Raw genomic sequence first — 19758 nt, 5'->3', positions numbered from 1 at the left:
CACCCTTCTTTACCATTCGGATAGTGTCTTGAACGCACGAACAAAACAGAGGATATTTGAACATAACTATGGATTATTTTGAACCAAACCAACATTTGTTATTGAAGTAGAAGTCCTGGGAGTGCATTCTGACGAAGGACAGCAAAGGTAATAACATTTTTCTTATAGTAAATCTGACTTTGGTCAGGGCTAAACTTGGTGGGTGTCTAAATAGCTAGCCCTGTGATGCCGGGCTATCTACTTAGAATATTGCAAAATGTGCTTTCACCGAAAAGCTATTTTAAAATCGGACATAGCGAGTGCATAGAGGAGTTCTGTATCTATAATTCTTAAAATAATTGTTATGTTTTTTGTGAACGTTTATCGTGAGTAATTTAGTAAATTCACCGGAAGTTTGCTAGTATGCTAGTTCTGAACGTCACATGCTAATGTAAAAAGCTGTTTTTTGATATAAATATGAACTTGATTGAACAAAACATGCATGTATTTGTATAACATAATGTCCTAGGGTTGTCATCTGATGAAGATCATCAAAGGTTAGTGCTGCATTTAGCTGTGGTTTGGGTTTATGTGACATTATATGCTAGCTTGAAAAATGGGTGTCTGATTATTTCTGGCTGGGTACTCTGCTGACATAATCTAATGTTTTGCTTTCGTTGTAAAGCCTTTTTGAAATCGGACAGTGTGGTTAGATTAACGAGAGTCTTGTCTTTAAAATGGTGTAAAATAGTCATATGTTTGAGAAATTGAAGTAATAGCATTTCTAAGGTATTTGAATAACGCGCCACGGGATTCAACTGGCTGTTGAGTAGGTGGGACGATTTCGTCCCGCCGACCCTAGAGAGGTTAACTACACATGGTTGATGATATTACTAGGTTAACTAGCTTGTCCTGCATTGCATATAATCAATGCGGTGCCTGTTAATTTATCATCGAATCACAGCCTACTTCATCAAACGGGGGATGATTTAGCAAATGCGCATTCGCGAAAAAAGCGCAATCGTTGCACGAATGTACCTAACCATAAACATCAATGCCTTTCTTAAAATCAACACACAGATGTATATTTTTTTAAACCTGCATATTTAGTTAAAATAAATTCATGTTAGCAGGCAATATTAACAAGGGAAATTGTGTCACTTCTCTTGCGTTCATTGCACGCAGTCAGGGTATATACAACAGTTTGGGCCGCCTGGCTCATTGTGAGCTAATTTGCCAGAATTGTACATAATTATGACATAACATTGAAGGTTGTGCAATGTAACAGCAATATTTAGACTTAGGGTTGCCACCCGATCGATAAAATACGGAATGGTTCCATATTTCACTGAAAGAATAAACGTTTTGTTTTCGAAATGATCGTTTCCGGATTTGACCATATTAATGACCAAAGGCTCGTATTTCTGTGTTTATTATATTATAATTAAGTCTATGATTTGATATTTGATAGAGCAGTCTGACTGAGCGATGGTAGGCGGCAGCAGGCTCGTAAGCATTCATTCAAACTTTACTGCGTTTGCCAGCAGCTCTTAGCAATGCTTGATTCACAGGTCTGTTTATGACTTCAAGACTATCAACTCCTGAGATTAGGCTGGCAATACTAAAGTGCCTATTAGAACATCCAATAGTCAAAGGTATATTAAATACAAATGGTATAGAGAGAAATAGTCAACGTGTCATAATTCCTATAATAACTACCACCTAAAACTTCTTAACTGGGAATATAACTGGGAATATTGAACCACTAGCTTTCATATGTTCTCATGTTCTGAGCAAGGAACTTAAACGTTAGCTTTTTTACATGGCACATATTGCACTTTTACTTTCTACTCCAACACTGTGTTTTTGCATTATTTAAACCAAATTGAGCATGTTTCATTTTATTTATGTATTATATTAAGTTAAAATAAAAGTGGTCATTCAGTATTGTTGTAATTGTCATTATTACAAAAATATATATAAAAATTGGCCAATTAAATCGGTATCCGGGTTTTTGGGCCTCCAATAATCGGTATCCGTATCGGCATTGAAAAAAATCATAATCGGTCGACCTCTAGTCTGAACCCTGTCCTGTGCAACTGGGTCCTGGACTTCCTGATGGGCCTACCCCAGGTGGTGAAGGTAGGCAAAAACACCTCCACTGTTCACCCATGACTGCATGGCCACACCTCTCCAACTCAATCATCAAGTTAGCAGACGACACAACAGTGGTAGCCCTGATTACCAACAACGACGACACGGCCTACAGGGTGGAGGTGAGGACCCTGGCGGAGTGGTGCCAGGAAAATAACCTTTCCCTCAACGTCAACAAAATGAAGGAGCTGATCATGGACTTCAGGAAATAGCAGAGGGAGCACTCCTCCATCCGCATCAATAGGGTCGCTGTGGACAGGGTAAAAAGCTTCAAGTTCCTCGGCGTGCACATCACTAACAACCTGAATTGGTCCATCTACACAGACAGTGTGGTGACGTAGGCACAACAGCGCCTCTTCAACCTCAGGAGGCTGAAGGAATTTGGCTTGGCCCCTAAGACCCTCATGAACTTCTACAAATGCCGGAAGGCTCTCCAGCGAGTAGTGAGGTCTGCACAACGCATCACCGGGTGCAAACTACCTGCCCTCCAGGACACCCACACCACCCGATGTCACAGGAAGGCCAAAAAGATCATCAAGGACAGCAACCACCCGAGCCACTGCCTGTTCACCCCGCTAACATCCAGAAGGCGAGGTCAGTACAGGTGCATCAAAGCTGGAACCGAGAGACTGAAAAACAGCTTCTATCTCAAGGCCATCAGACTGTTAAACAGCCATCACTAACATTGAGTGGCTGCTGCCAACATACTGACTCAACTCAAGCCACTTTAATAATGGGAAAATTGATGTAATCAATTTATCACTTGCCACTTTATATTATTTATATTAGATAATGTTTACATAACCTACATTATTCACCTCATATGTATATACTGTACGCCATACCATCTACTGCATCTTGCCATCTTGATGTAATTAGATGTATGACTAGCCACTTTAAACAATGGCACTTTATATAATGTTTTCATAACCTACATTATTCATCTCATATGTATATACTGTACTCTATACCATCTACTGCATCTTGCCATCCTGATGTAATGTATCACTAGCCACTTTAAACAATGCTGCTTTATGTTTTCATACCCTACAATACTCATCTCATATGTATATACTGCACTCCATACCATCTATTACATCTTGCTTATGCCGTTCGGCCATCACTCATTTATATATTTTTATGTACATATTCGTATTCATTCCTTTACACTTGTGTGTACAAGGTAGTTGTTGTGGAATTGGTAGATTACTTGTTAGATATTACTGCATGGTCAGAACTAGAAGCACAAGCATTTCGCTACACTTGCATTAACACCTGCTAACCATGTGTATGTGACAAATACATTTGATTTGATTTGATTTGAAATGCACCATTGAGAGCATCCTGTCAGACTGTATCACCACCTGGTATGGCAACTGTACAGTCCACAACTGCAGGGCTCTCCAGAGGAAGGTGCGGTGAGCCCAACGCATCCCTGGGGACACGCTGCCTGCCCCCCAGGACATCTACTGCAAAAGGTGTCACAGGAACGCCAAGAAGATGTTTAAGGACCTCGGGCACCGGAGCCACATCCTGTTCAACCTGATACCATGTAGAAGGCAGAGACAGTACAGGTGCACCAAAGCTAGGACCGAGAGTCTGAAAAACAGCTTCTATCTCCAGGCCATCAGAGTTAAATTGTCACCACTAGCCAGCCTCCGCCCAGTACCCTGCCTTGAACTTTAGTCTCTGGTAGTCTATCCTGCACCTTAGAGTCTGCTTCCCTATGTACATAGTCATTGAACACTGGTCACTTTAATAGTGTTTACATACTGTTTTACCCACTTCATACAGTTCCTTCAGGTGGGGAAAAGGCTGCCTAAGTATGATTCCCAATCAGAGACAACGAATGACAGCTGCCTCTGATTGGAAACCATACTCGGCTAATAAAGAAAAAACAACATAGACATACAACACATAGAATGCCCACCCCATGTCACACCCTGACCTAACCAAACAGAGAAAAACAACTCTCCCAGGTCAGAGCGTGACAGTACCCCCCCCCCCCAAAGGTGCGGACTCCCGGCCGCAAACCTGAACCTATAGGGGAGGGTCCGGGTGGGCATCTACTCATGGTGTTGGCTCTGGTTCGGGACGTAGCCCCCACACCGCCCGCTGATCCCCCCGCTTCTGTGTCGCCGGAGGAACCAGACCTTGGATCAGTGCCGGAGGCTCTGAACTGCCGACCGGCGCTGAAGACTCTGGGCTGCGGGCCGTCACTGAAGACTCTGGGCTGCGGGCCGTCGCTGAAGACTCCGGGCTGCGGGGCGTCGCTGAAGGCTCCGGGCTGGGGAGCGTCGCTGGAGGCTCCGGGCTGGGGAGCGTCGCTGGAGGCTCCGGGCTGGGGAGCGTCGCTGGAGGCTCCGGGCTGGGGAGCTTCGCTGGAGGCTCCGGGCTGGAAAGCGTCGCTGGAGGCTCCGGACTGGAGAGCGTCACTGGAGGCTCCGGACTGGAGAGCGTCGCTGGAGGCTTTGTGCCATGGATCATCACTGCAGGCTCCGTGCCATGGATCATCACTGGAGGCTTTGTGCCATGGATCATCACTGCAGGCTCCGTGCCATGGATCATCACTGGAGGCTTTGTGCCATGGATCATCACTGGAGGCTTCGTGCCATGGATTATCACTGGAGGCTTCGTGCCATGGATCATCCCTACAGGCTCCGGGCCATGGATCATCACTGGAGGCTTCGTGCCATGGATCATCCCTACAGGCTCCGGGCCATGGATCATCACTGGAGGCTTCGTGCCATAGATTATCACTGGAGGCTTCGGACCATTGATCATCACTGGAGGCTTCCTACGGGGAGCTGGAACCGGTCTCACCAGACTGGGGAGACGCACAGGAGACTGGGTGCGCAGAGCAGGCACAGGGCACACTGGGCCGTGGAGGCGCACCGGAGGTCTGGAGCTCAGGGCTGGCACACCCTGTCCTGGCTGGATGGTCACTGTAGCCCAGCAAGGGCGGGGCGTTGGTACAGGATGAACAGGTTTGTGCTGATGAATGGGGGGTACCGTGCGTAGAGCTGACGCAGGATAACCTGGGCCGAAGAGACGCACTGGAGACCAGGAATGCTGAGCCAGCACACTTCTTCCTGGCTCACGGCCAACTCTAGCACGGCAACTGTGAGGAGCTTGCACAGAGCGCACCGGGCTGTGAGTGCGCACTGGCGACACAGTGCGCATCACCCCATAATACGGTGCTTGCTCGGTCACTTGCTCCCCACTGTAAGCACGGGGAGTTGGCTCAGGTCTCAACCCCGACTTTGCCAATCTCCCCGTGTGCCCCCCCCAAAATGTTTTTGCTGCTGCCTCTTGGGCTTCTGTTGTTGATTCTCCCTGCTCCAGCTCGTCTTCCCAGTCAGCGCACGCTGCTTGGCCTACTTGTGGTGGGTTATTCTGTCACGCTCTCTATCTTCAAATTCCCTGTCATATATGAGCCAAGGCGCAGCGTGCCGGTAATTCCACATCTTTATTGAAGAAAACCGAACCAAAACAATAAACAGATAAACAGCAAGAAACGTAACGCAACTGTGGCGTACACACACAGAAATAATAATAACCCAAAAACACAGGTGGAGAAAAGGCTGCCAAGGTATGATTACCAATCAGAGACAACGATTGACAGCTGCCTCTGATTGGAAACCATACTTGTCCAATAAAGAAAAAAACAACATAGACATACAACTCATAGAATGCCCACCCCATGTCACACCCTGACCTAACCAAACAGAGAAAAACGACTCTCCCATCAGGGCGTGACAAAGCTCTGTCAAATTGGTTGTTGATCATTGCTAAACAACGATTTTTAGGTCTTGCCATATATTTTCTAGTAGATTTAAGTCAAAACTGTAACTCAGGCTCTCAGGAACATTCACTATCTTCTTGGTAAGCAACTCCAGTGTAGATTTGGCCATGTATTTTAGGTTATTTATCTGCTGAAAGGTGAATTAATCTCCCAGTGTCTGGTAAAAAGCATATTGAATCAGGTTTTCCTCTAGGATTTTGCCTGTGCATAGCTCCATTCCATAAATTTTTTATCCTGAAAAACTCCCCAGTCCTTGACGATTACAAACATACCCATAACAAGATGCAGCCACCACTATGCTTGAAAATATGGAGAGTGGTACGCAGTAATGTGTTTTATTGGCTTTGCCTTAAACATAACACTTTGTATTCAGGACAAAAAGTGAATTACTTTGCCACATTTTTTGCATAATTACTTTAGTGCCTTGTTGCAAACAGGATGCATGTTTTAGAATATTTGTATTCTGTACAAGCTTCCTTCTTTTCTCTCTGTCAGTTAGGTTAGTATTGTGGAGTAACTACAATGTTGTTGATCCATCCTTAGTTTTCTCCTATCACAGCCATTACTGTTTTAAAGTCACCATTGGCCTCATGATGAAATCCCTGAGTGGTTTCCTTCCTTTCCGGCAACTGGAAGGATGCCTGTATCTTTGTATTGATACACCACCCAAAGTGTAATTAATAACTTAACCATGCTAAAAGAGATATTCTATATCTGCAAATTCAAATTCACTGCACGACTGAGGGACCTTAAAGATGCTGTGGGGGTACAGAGATGAAGAAGTTCATCAAAAATCATGTTAAACACTAGTATTATTAAGTCCATGCAACTTATTATGTGACTTGTAAAGCAACATTTTACTCCTGAACTTATTAGGCTTGCCATAAAAAAAAAGGGTTGAATACTTATTGACTCAAAATATTTCAGATTTTCATTTTTTATGAATTAGCAAAAATTTCTAAAAACATAATTCCACTTTGACATTATGGGGTCTTTTGTGTAGGCCAGTGACAGAAAAAAAATCTAAATTTGATCAATTTTAAATGCAGGCTGAATACTTTCTGAAAGCACTGTATGTACAGTATATACTGTATTCTAGTCAAGTCTCATCCTATATAACTACTGCTGTACCCACATTTTGTATTCATATACTGTGATTATACACTACCGGTCAAAAGTTTTAAAACACCTACTCATTCAAGGGTTTGTCTTTATTTTTACTATTTTCTACATTGTAGAATAATAGTGAAGACATCAAAACTATGAAATAACACATATGGAATCATGTAGTAACTAAAAAAGTGTTAAACAAATAAAAGTATATTTTACATTTGAGATTCTTCAAATAGCCACAATTTGCCTTGATGACAGCTTTGCACCCTCTTGGCATTCTCTCAACCAGCTTCATGAGGGAGTCACTTGGAATGCATTTCAAATAACAGGTGTGCCTTCTTAAAAGCTGATTTGTGGAATTTCTTTCCTTCTTAACACGTTTGAGCCAATCAGTTGTATCGTGACAAGGTAGCGGGGGTAGACAGAAGATAGCCCTATTTGGTGAAAGACCAAGTCCATATTATGGCAAGAACAGCTCAAATGTGCTAAGAGAAACGACAGTCCATCATTACTTTAAGACATGAAGGTCAGTCAATACAGAACATTTTAAGAACTTTGAATGTTTCTTCAAGTGTAGTCGCAAAAACCATCAGGCACTATAATGAAACTGGCTCTCATGAGGACCGCCACAGGAAAGGAAGACTCAGAGTTACCTCTGCTGCAGAGGATAAGTTCATTAGAGTTACCAGCCTTAGAAATTGCAGCCCCATTACATGCTTCACAGAGTTCAAGTAACAGACACATCTCAACATCAACTGTTCAGAGGAGACTTTGTGAATCAGGCCTTCATGGTCGAATTGCTGCAAAGAAACCACTACTAAAGGACACCAATAATAAGAAGAGACTTGCTTAGGCCAAGAAATACAAGCAATGGACATTAGACCGGCGGAATTTTGTCCTTTGACCTGGAGTCCAAATTGGAGATTCTTGGTTCCAACTGCATGGAGGAGGAGGTGTTATGGTGTGGGGGTGCTTTGCTGTGACACTGTCTGTGATTTATTTATAATTCAAGGCACACTTAACCAGCATGACTACCACAGCATTCAACTGCGATACACCATCCCATCTTGTTTGGGCTTTGTTTTTCAACAGGACAATGACCCAACACTCCTACAGGCTGGGCTATTTTACTAAGAAGGAGAGTGATGGAGTGCTGCATCAGATGACCTGGCCTCCACAATCCCCCAACCTCAACCCAATTGAGATGGTTTGGGATGAGTCGGACCGCAGAGTGAAGGAAAAGCAGCCAACAAGTGCTCAGCATATGTGGGAACTCCTTCAAGACTGTTGGAAAAGCATTCCAGGTGAAGCTGGTTGAGAGAATGCCAAGAGTGTGCAAAGCTGTCATCAAGGCAAAGGGTGGCTTTTTGAAGTATCTTGTTTAACACTTTTTTGGTTACTTCATGATTCCCTATGTGTTATTTCATAGTTTTGATGTCTTCACTATTATTCTACAATGTAGAAAATAGTAAAAATAAAGAAAAACCCTTGAATGAGTAGGTGTTCTAAGACTTTTGACCGGTAGTGTATAGGAGACTAATGTCTATAGACACACCATCATGTACATACATATTTACTGACATTGCTCGTTGTAATATTTCAATAATTCTTAATTATTTTATTATTTGGAATTTGTGTGAATTGTTTTGTATTTTTAGGTAGTTGGAGCTAGGGACATATGCATTTTGCTACACCCATGATAATAACATCTGCAAAATATGTGTATGTGACCAATAAAATTAGATTTTTAAAACATGAGTTGATACATACACATACACAAATGTACACACACACACACACACACACACACCACTCATTCATTAAATCTTTCACAATAACAAACGGTCACAGCCTCTAGCCACTGGTGTTTATGTACTGTTGAAGGAATGTTTATTTGAAATTGTTAAAAGCATCGTGTAACGTTGTTGTGCTAAAATGGTGTTATTGCGTCAATATACTTGTTTTGGAAACGGCTCTCTTTCCTAGGAAGCAACTTCAATAAATCTCCAACTTATTGAAAGAACACAACGGTACTCAAACCATTATTACTGCCATAAGAAAACGATTTCACTTAACCGTTGTGAAATAAAAAAATAGTGGATTCAAGTGAAGCTAAAACGTTTACTCTTGAAGCCAACTATTCCAGACTCATTCATGGGGAACAGTGATGTTTTGCCCATTGGACAAGCGCTCTTCAAATCAAATCAAATTGTATTTGTCACATACACATGTTTAGCAGATGTTATTGTGGGTGTAGCTCCAACATTTGTGTGTAGTGACTCAGTGTGTTAAATAACTGATCCTCCACATAGGCTATTTTAGCAGCACTCTGTATGCTGCTAAAGTGCTGTAGGGAGAGTTGTTAATAGGCTGAAATAGAGCCGCTATGAATGCATTAAGCAGCTTGTTATAAACAGTTATAGCAGGTCAGAGCGCCAGGCTCAGCTGACGGAGAACTCTTCCCAAAAGAGTGTTTTGTTAATCATTGCTGGGAGCTCTCCTGTCTCCTCGTTTCCCCTCTGCTGTGACATATGTAACCACAGTGCTCATGAATGTACGGACCTTGGACCTATTTTGGACTGAGCTGACCTCACAGTTTTAATTGTTTACTATTTTGGCACCTTTTTAGGGAGTCGAGCAAAGGTTAGCTATGCTGTATTGTTGAGGACACAATTGACTTAGGGGGAGAGGGAAATGTCTAAACAACTGAGTTGAACCTGTGGGTGTTGTGGAGTTGTGGAATAGGCCCGACCGGATGTTTGTGTTGTGTTTTGAAGCATTCCCTTTATACACAGAGTGTGGTATGGGAGAAAAGACAGCTCATGTCTTCTCACAAAGAACAAAAGGGGAAAAAGTGTTTACACACGCCAGAGAATTCAGCGCCATCAAACTAACCAAATATTGGTGTATGTTGTTCTTTGAATCATTGGGTTTCGCTATGCAAAGCCGAGGAATTTTCCGCGGTTTAGAAATTGATAGAGAAAAAAGGAGCAGTTGCCCAATATGGAGTAAGCAGAAAGAGGCCTGTTTTTCCCAATATGCCCTAGGCAGCGAAGAGGCCCCACGTTCACTTCAGAATGCAGTATTGGTGAATTTTGACATGAAGGCTGTGTGCTATCGTTTTACGCTGCTCTCACACAATTGCCTTTCACTTGACCCACCATTTGTCTTTGCTAAAAATCGGGGTTTGAGTTTTAGTTCTTTTGAACGGTAACAGCTATAACAATTAAAAGCATGCTATGAATAATTTATGAAAATGTAAAGTAGCTGAACTGGTCTCCCGTGTGGCGCGGTGGTCTAAGGCACTGCATCGCAGTGCTAGCTGTGCCACTAGAGATTCTGGGTTCGAATCCAGGCTCTGTCACAGCCGTCCGCAACCCGGGAGACCCATGGGGCGGCGTACAATTGGCCCAGCTTCGTCCGGTTTAGTGGAGGGTTTGGCCAGCGGGGATGTCCTTGTCCCATCGTGCACTAGCGTCTCCTGTGGTGGGCCGGACGCAGTGCACGCTGACACGGTCGCCATGGTGCACTGTGCTTCCTCCAACCTTTGGTGCTGCTGGCTTCCGGGTTAAGTGGGTGTTGTGACAAGAAGCAGTGCGGCTTGGTTGGGTTGTGTTTCGAAGGACGCACGGCTCTCGAAGTTCCCCTCTCCCGAGTCAGTACGGGAGTTGCAGCGATGAGACAAGACTGTAACTACCAATTGGATACCATGAAATTGGGGAGGAAAAGGGGTAAAAGTAACCTAAAATTAAATAAAAAGGTACCTGAACTGAATACACACCCACACATATTCCTAACCACCTAGAAAGAGGGGAACCTTCAACTCCCGCTCCGACCCTTTTATTAGATTCTCCAATTCCAAAATCATAACTTTAAATCGTTTATCATCTTTGTGGTCCAGCAGAAGACCTGAGGAGCGTTAGTGCCTTCATGAAATAGATATATGATATATAACAAGCATATTCAAATCAGGACCTCAAAGCCAGTTCCATTGGTGATTTTCATTCTTCCCCTCTAATTAAGGAATGATTTAGACCTGGGACACCAGGTGGGTGCAAGTATCAGGTAGAACAGAAAACCAGTAGTACGTCTGACCTCCAGGCTCGGATTTGAATACCCCTGACTTGTAACTGTCTCTCTCTCCCTCTCCCTCTCTCTTATGTTTTCAGCATACGTATGTGTCCTATATAACCGTCTCTCTCTCCCTCTCTCTCTCTCCATCTCTCTCTCTCTCCGTGTTCTCAGCATGCGTATGTGTCCTATGTAATTGTCTCTCTGTTTCCAGCAGGCCTATGTGTCCTCCGGCCACCAGATGGCACCCCCCAGTCCTAACACCAACAGCAACAACAGTGGCGGGGGAGGGGAACAACTGAGTAAAACTAACCTGTACATCCGCGGTCTTCACCCCGGGACCACAGACCAGGACCTGGTCAAGCTATGCCAGCCGTAAGTCTTCTTCTCCTCCTCATTGTCTGCCTTCGTTTACACGGGTAGGGTGAAGTTTCCCCTAGACCACATTTGTCAGACCCATTCCACAGAGGGCTGAGTGTCTGCGGGGTTTCACGCCTTCCTTGCACGTGATGGATGAATTAAGGTCACTTATTAGTAAGGAACTCCTCTCACCTGGTTGTCTAGGTCTTAATTGAAAGGAAAAACCAAAAACCAGCAGGCACCAGGCCCTCCATATAATTAGTTTGACACCCCTGCCCTAGACGCTGATGTAGAAGAAGAGTACTTTATTAATCCTTACAAAATGGAAAAAGTGTCTTCTGCTGTACCTAACCCCCTGATATACACACACACAAACACACATTTAGGTTAGGAGTATGGTGAAATAGCCCCTTAGACACATTATCTAAGATAATTTTTGTATTTTCATCCTGGTGGTTAGGGTTAGGATGGGAGCAGGAAGCTGATCCTAGATCTGTGTCCACGGGTGACTTCTACCTGGAGCTTTTCAACAGGTGCTGCTTTGCCACAAAGTGGCTACAGTTATTACCATATTCAGTAAGCCTACCCTCAGCTCAGAACTCGTTGACTTTGCTGCATTATGGTTGGCAATACAACCTACACGTGGTGCGACAAGGATTGTGGCTGGATATTGCTTACTCTCAGGGCTGCCATGTCACATTTGGTGAAAGTTGCCCCTGACACATGCACTGACCAAGGCCGTCAATTGTTTCAGGTACAATGCACATTACAGACTCACAATATAAGTGCTGAAAGTAAAAGGCTAGTGTCAGCAGCAGTGCTACAGTTTGGGTGGTGCTGTTCAGCCTTGGGCAGAGTTGGAAGGGCATGGATGTTAACTTCATAACAAGCTATTCTTTATAATCACGTCATTTACATGTATACACTATGAACGTCGAACGTAATCAAGTGGGAGTTTCATAGAATTGATACCTAGGTTACTTTCTAAATGTAATCAGTTACTAGTTACCTATGAAATTGTAATCAGTAACGTAACTTTTGGATTACCCAAACTCAGTAACGTAGTCTGATTACAGTTACTTTGGGATTACTTTCCCCTTAAGCGGCATTAAAAGAAGACAAAAAGGATCCATCAAATGCATTTTTGTGTAATCGTAGTAGTCTCTGACTTGTGGTCAGACTCACCTAGGTGGAACAAACTTAAACTTGTGCCTTTTTTCAATGATTTGTTGAATGTCATTGAGAAAACAGAAAGGTGTCAATGTACATCCTTTCTGAATTTAAAAGTAATTCAAGAAGTAATTATATAGTTTTTTCAAAAGTATCAAATCTGATTACAATATATTTGCTGGTAACGTAACTGATTAGTTAGTTTTTTTGTAATCAGATTACTTCATTGATTACATGTAATCAGTTTCTCCCCAACCCTGCCCCCGGGAAACAACTGTATTCACTCCAGTCCAAATGAAGAATTTGAATCAGTTTTTAGCAAGTATGTATCTGTCCATTTGAAATGTGTGTGAAGAAAAAAACAGGGGATTAAACACAGATAGAAACAGAGAAGAAAATAAATAGAGGTTGGAGGGAGGGAGGGAAGAGGAAAATCAAAACCCACACCCAACAAGTCAACGCCTACAAACAACACACACTTATAATTCTCTCTCTCTCTCTCTCTCTCACTCAAACATATACTTAAGCTCCTGTGGAGTGGGAGCGAGGTTAGAGGAGGACTCTATGATCATCTTGGCCATCAAAATACCTAGGATGTGTCCCAAATGACATCATATTTGCTATATCAGGCCTTTAATTTCCCAGCAGCATGTACTACCTTGACCGTCACTGCCCCCTGGCCGTAATGCCCCCTAAAAAGATCCATGCCTTGCGGCCAAAGTGTCCGTTGTGCCCTTCGGCTGATTATAATAATTAAAATTCTCTCTCACTCACATGGCTCTCTCAGATACCTCAATTCTTATTAGCCAATGCCCGTTACGTAATTGGGTCATTCTCACGGGCATCGCAGCCCTGAAGTAGGCTACTAGTGAAAACAGACCCATCGGGGATGCAATGGCGTGCGTCCTTCTTATCGAATTCCAAGGCGCATTTTGAAGATGTTAGAATAACTGTCCACGTTTACTTTTCGTCAGCCAACAAGACGAGTAACAAACAGCAAAGGGAGCTAGCTTTAGTCAATCTACTATCCCCCATAGTACAAATGTTGACCTAATCTATTGGTCAGCTTGTCATTCTGTCCGAGGAATAAATATTCCAAACAGACTCTGGGACAATAGATCCCAAATTAATACATCCACAGTACATAAAAAAAACCGTTTAAAATCAATGAGACTGATGTAACAGATCAGAACGTTTAGCTTAAAATGTTGATAAAGTATTAGGCTATTTCTTCACTTTATACGTGCAGCAATACGCACATGGCAGTATGCCGTAAATTTGTCTAGCTTTGTCCAGTCCAGGTGGTGCTTGTACAGGCAGACCATCTATGGGAGGAAGGATGTCAGCGTTGCGCAGCAGCTGAAACCTGGTCCCAACTGAGTCCGAAGGCTACTTGGCGACAACAATACCAGGCTCCAGAGAATCGAAGCTGTAAAACAGGAAATAACACAAAAAAATTACAACCTTGCATAACATCAATTATCCTCCCAAGTTTATATAAGAAGAATAACCTCATACAATGCAATGAAAATTATGTTCACCTGAAGTGCTGATACTGCTTGATCTGTGGCAGTGGCCTGAAGTACGTAGTCAGGTATTGTTGGCAGCCATAGCTTTCCACCAGCACCGTACCATCCTCCAGTCCAACCAGCTGTGGGATGTTGACCCCTGTCACAGTGCTGTCCTTCACAACATCAGAAATCTCAGACAAAGTGTTCACTCTGGTCTTTCTGAAGTGCTGCTTGATGAGGCCGAAGCACCAGTCGGGGGCAAACTTGATGTGGCCTGTGATCAGGAAGTGAAGGTCCAGACTGTGGTGGAGCAGCACAATCTTGTTCTGGTCACTGCAGTTATCACAATTCAGGTCAACACGTGTTTCCCAAACTCCGTAGTTGGTGAAGAAATGGTGCATGTAGTTGATGACTGCGCTGCTGCCTTTGCTGGATGACATGCCTTCATCAATCAAGCAGTTGATTTGTTGTGGTATTCCTTCACAGCAGACACCAAACAAGCTACACCTGCAATGAGTTAAAAACTAGATGGGACCTGGCTGCATAGGGTCAGAAGGGTAGTGCATCTGCAAACAACAAAAGAACATTAAGATAAATTAACATTTGTGCTTGAGATGTGGAGCAGCAATTTTCTCCACAGATTCCTGAAGGAAGACAGCACAACTACACGTACCTTCGAAAAATAAATAAATAATGTGAGATCAATAAAAGTAGTGCCAATCATGTTGGAGGTCAATTGAATAATCAAAACGTGTTGTTTATGCTTTACATACCAAGTGGTGTCATCGATTCCTTGTAGAGATTCCACATTGCTGCTTTTGTCACATGAGATGGCAGCAGCTTTCCACCAAAGTTTTTGTGTCCTTCGTGGCGTCCTGGTAATACTATTGCAATATCCTCTGCGTAGTTTTGATGAAGTTCACAACTCGCTGCAAGTCCTCATGCTTCAGGTGTAACCTGTGCTTGCTTGGGCCAGCTCTCTTTTTGATGGGAGGCATTAGACCATTCTCCATGTATGACTGGTGGAGAAGAGTCAGGCGTGTCCTACTGATGCTGAAAGACAAATTCCAGATACAAATATTTTTGCATTTTTATACAATAGATAGCTGTAATCACCGTCAGACGCACCTGGCTAACTTGATGTGTCATGTAATAATCTAGCGAAGTGGAGTCTTTGTTGAGCTATATAACTAAAGATTAACCATAATCCTAATCCATAGAGTTCTAGCAATACAAACCGATTGTTATAGCTAGCTAAAGTTAACCAAAATTGGTTCAATGTTAGCTAGCTTTAGCTTGTAATGAAAACAACTTTCTGCTAAAATTAGTAAAGTATTATATCTGAAACTCTAGCTAGACTCTTATCCGTATACATGGATGAACGCTTCACGGCCTATTGCAACCCCTTTCATTAAATAAGACGTCCTGTGTCTTTTCCATTTTGTTTGTACAGCTTGCTTGGCCTGTTGTGTCAAGTCACTCTGGTTCATACTGATCGTGTGCAATGCCATAAGAATCCGATCTTTCTACCCTCTCGTCACAGATGCCACCGTTGCCCGAAAAAAAAAATGCAGTAGAAAGGATTATCTACACATAACGAGCAGCTCATTTTATAGACAGAAGATGCTACACGGCAGACCAATCTGAAACTCATCTCTCGGCATGTCCAATCTATTCATTATCTCAGCCAATCATGGCTAGTAGGAAGGTTCCTGTCTTTTTTTGTGGCTAAACCAACTAGGCTTGTAATTTAACAACTTTATTGGTATTTACAGTTGGCGTACAAGTTTCTTATTAAGGCACATGAAAGTTCAAATGTTCCAAAAGGCATTTCTGCCAAACAAACGTTTTTTTTTTAAATAAAAAAATGCCTCTCCTGTGAAGTTGTGACTTGCGACATATGCCTAGTTTCCTGAAACTAGTCACATATATGTATGTGTGTGTAATTAAAAGTCGCATTAAAGTTTGGCTACATTTTCTGGTGCCTCCCTCCCGTCAGCATTGGTCTGGATAAGACAGATTGTAGCCAATCATAGACTTTGACATGTAGGCTAATTATTTATCCACATTTACATAGACTTGTGTTTTTCTTAACAGAATAGCTAGTGTTTTTCATTTTTTCAAATCAATTTAATTGGCTGTTTTGGTTAATGGCCTTGGTGCCCTAGCAGGTGGCCTTGGCAGATTGGGCACCTCTTGAAGGCCAAATGGCCTTGCCCCTAAAATCACGTAATGCCAGGCCTGCCCTATATAGTGCTATAAGGGCACAAGGCGAGACCCAAATGCAGACACAGGAGGCAGATGGTTGAGCTCCGATATTTATTACACCAAAAGGGGTCGGCAAAAGGCAGGTCGGGGACAGGCGAGAGTTCATAAACCAGGTCAGAGTCCAAACAGTACCAGGCGATAGGCAGGCTTGAGGTCAGGACAGGCAGGGGTTCAGTGATCAGTTCCGAGTCCAAACAGTACAAGTGGATAGGCAGGCTCGAGGTCAGATCAGGCAGAGTGGTCAGGCAGGCGGATTCGGCATCAGGACAGGCAAGGGTCAAAACCAGAAGGGCTAGGAAAAAACAGAGACTGGGAAAAAATAGCACACTAGCGACTCCTGTGGCGGGCCAGGTGCAGTGCACGCTGACACGGTCACCAGGTGCATGGTGTTTCCTCCGACGCATTGGTGCTGCTGGCTTCCGGGTTATAAGTGGGTATTGTGACAAGAAGCAGTGCGGCTTGGTTGGGTTGTGTTTTGGAGGACGCGCGGCTCTCGATCTTCTCCTCTCCCGAGTCTGTACGGGAGTTGCAGCGATGAAACAAGACTGTAACTACCAATTGGGGGGGAAAAATTATCGTTTTTTTTTTAAAGATTGTTACCATTCAGCAAGCCTGGAGATGAATGTGTTGTAGTGTTGAATGAACAATCAGGAAAGATGGATACATTAGGAACCATGGCCAGAAGCATCAAGGGCATGCATAATGGGCACACACACCATAACATCCAGCCCAGGCACCAGCAAACCACTCCATTCTACTATTACCCCATACCTTCTGAGGAAGTAGTGGGGGCTAATGGACTGGGGTTTACAGGAGGTAGGGGGTCAGGCACGGGAGACTGGGACACAGAATCAACAATGTGGACACACACTGGGTGCATCCCAATTATTTATATTTCATCTTAAAAGCGTTGTATTGGTGGAGGCATGGGCTAGTGAGAGTTTCCACCATATTTCCTTTCAAATTATTGAAGGGAAGTATACAAGTGCACACTTTGGAAAGAAGAGATCATTTGGACGCAGACACATCCTCTGTTAGTAGGGACCAGTGTGGATGCATCCTGATCTCGTTGTTTGGATGAGTGACCTAGAAATGATGAATACTTTTTTACGGCTATTTAAAACAGAACCAGGGACTTAACAGGGAAAAGACTGGAGTTTGACATCAAGTTGGAGAGGGATGGGTGAATTTGTGTAATATGGGTTGGAGAAGGGGATGTTGGTGGGGGGGGGGGGATTGACTGAGAAGAAGGCCAACCAGTGAGGGGAAACTTAATTGACTTGGAAAAGAATATCATGGCATGCTGGGAAAAGAATGCCACAGGCTTGTAAGTGGGTCAGAGTTGACGGCTAAGACTTTCTTCCCCCCTATCGTCCCCTCCCTACCAACTACTCACACCCTTTACAACAACTGTTGATGAAGTAGAGGTAGGAGGAAGGTCAGAGAGTTACCACCTCACAACCTTTCAACTGTTCGACAGAATGCCTGACTTTGTCAACAACAACACAAGCCATTTCTCTCTCTCTCTCTCACACACACACAGTCTCTTTATGTAACACTCTTGTAATGCTCTAATTCAAATGACAGTTATGTTTGTTTTACAGTTTGATACGTGGTTATTGCAGCAGTGTATGGGATGAGGCACTCCAAGTCCATTCATGTAATATGAGGATATCAAAGGAGGAATGGAAATCTGGCTTTATGTGGATTAATGTATCCCAAAAATCAGAGCCTTTAACCATGCAATATAATTAATAGTAATATGATTTTCTTTACTTGCAGTATTGGCTATGTGTGAGTGTGCATCATTTACTATCTGTTTGATTAACATATAGCTTTCCTATCAACAGCTGAGCCATGCTGCCTGTCACGTACAGTATACAGTAGGGTTTAAAAAGATAAATATATATAATATTTATTTAACCTTTATTTAACTAGGCAAGTCTTATTTTACAATGACGGCCTACCCCGGCCAAATTCTCCCCTAACCCAGAAGACGCTGGGCCAATTGAGTGCCGCCCTATGGGAATAGGATCTGGAAATAATAGCATATTGCACACCTTGAACAGTCTTCCACTGGCTTATCCACACTCATATGGCGAAGAGCATACAGATGTAGGATCTTAATTTAATCACCCTGTTGCAGGTTAACTTTCCTGCAATGCAGGACATTTAAAACTTGTAGTGTACTTGATTTTTCCTTACAAAAAATATATCAACCCCTACAAACATGTCCATTGCTGCTGCAGGATTGCTGTAACAAACTGGCTCAAATTAAGATCCTACAGCTGTCTGTTCACCAATAAGTCGGTATTGAGTGTTTTTGTATGGTTGTGGACATATGGCTAAAGGTAAAAATGTCTCCCTATTCACAGATCTAGGATCAGATTACCCCAACTCCTAATCCTTACCATAATTTTATCCTGTTAGGGCTAGGGGGCAGTATTGACACGGCTGGATAAAAAACGTACCCGATTTAATCTGGTTACTACTCCTGCCCAGTAACTAGAATATGCATATCATTATTGGCTTTGGATAGAAAACACCCTAAAGTTTCTAAAACTGTTTGAATGGTGTCTGTGAGTATAACAGAACTCATATGGCAGTCAAAACGCTGAGACAAATCCTGACAGGAAACTGAAATCTGATGTGTGGATATCACTTCAAACATTTGCCATTGAAACACACAGTGGCTTGCGATTCATTTAGCACTTCCTAAAGCTTCCACTAGATGTCCCCAGTCTTTACAAAGTGTTTTGAGTCTCCCACCATCAAAATTGACTGAAAGAGAGGATGTTTACCTTGGTCACAGGAAATGGGCCATTACCATTGTGACGTCGGCGCCCATGGGTACTCTCCCTTTTCGAAACGTTTTGAAAGACAATGCAACCATCCCAATGGAATATTATTGAAGCCCTGGTTGAAAAAGCCCCTAAAGATTTATGTTATACAACGTTTGACATGTTTGAACGAACTTAAATATATTTCTTTTGCTCATTCCTGACGACAAGTCAGACGCAGACAGTACATTTTCACTAGCCTTCGGAGCGCGCTAACGCTATTGGGACATAAATTATTAACTTTTTTGAACAAAACTACATTTGTTATGCCTTCTGATAAAGATAATCAAAGGTAAGGGATTATTTACAATAGTATTTTTGATGGTTGATCGTTCCAAGATGGCTCAAAACATGTATAGCCTAGACTATTTTTCTGGGCATACCACGTCGTTTATTGCAAAGTGTGATTTCCCAGTAAAGTTATTTTTAAATCTGGCAAAGAGATGGCATTCAAGACATGATAATCTATAAGTCTTTGAATGACAAT

General features: G+C 43.0%; 1 protein-coding gene across 1 annotated transcript in view; it reads left to right on the top strand.

Moving 5' to 3' along the window:
* LOC106565464 (RNA-binding motif, single-stranded-interacting protein 2) overlaps window positions 1–19758 on the top strand; it is a 61652-nt gene that overhangs the window by 13957 nt on the left and 27937 nt on the right. Inside the window, exon 2 of the mRNA XM_014132673.2 lies at window positions 11337–11497. Within this exon, the coding sequence (XP_013988148.1) occupies window positions 11337–11497 (161 nt within the window). The remainder of the gene's footprint in view (window positions 1–11336; window positions 11498–19758) is intronic.

This window comes from Salmo salar, chromosome ssa12 (genome assembly GCF_905237065.1).
Source record: "Salmo salar chromosome ssa12, Ssal_v3.1, whole genome shotgun sequence".
Classification (NCBI taxonomy): domain Eukaryota; kingdom Metazoa; phylum Chordata; class Actinopteri; order Salmoniformes; family Salmonidae; genus Salmo; species Salmo salar.
This window is presented reverse-complemented; position numbering and strand designations above follow the sequence as displayed.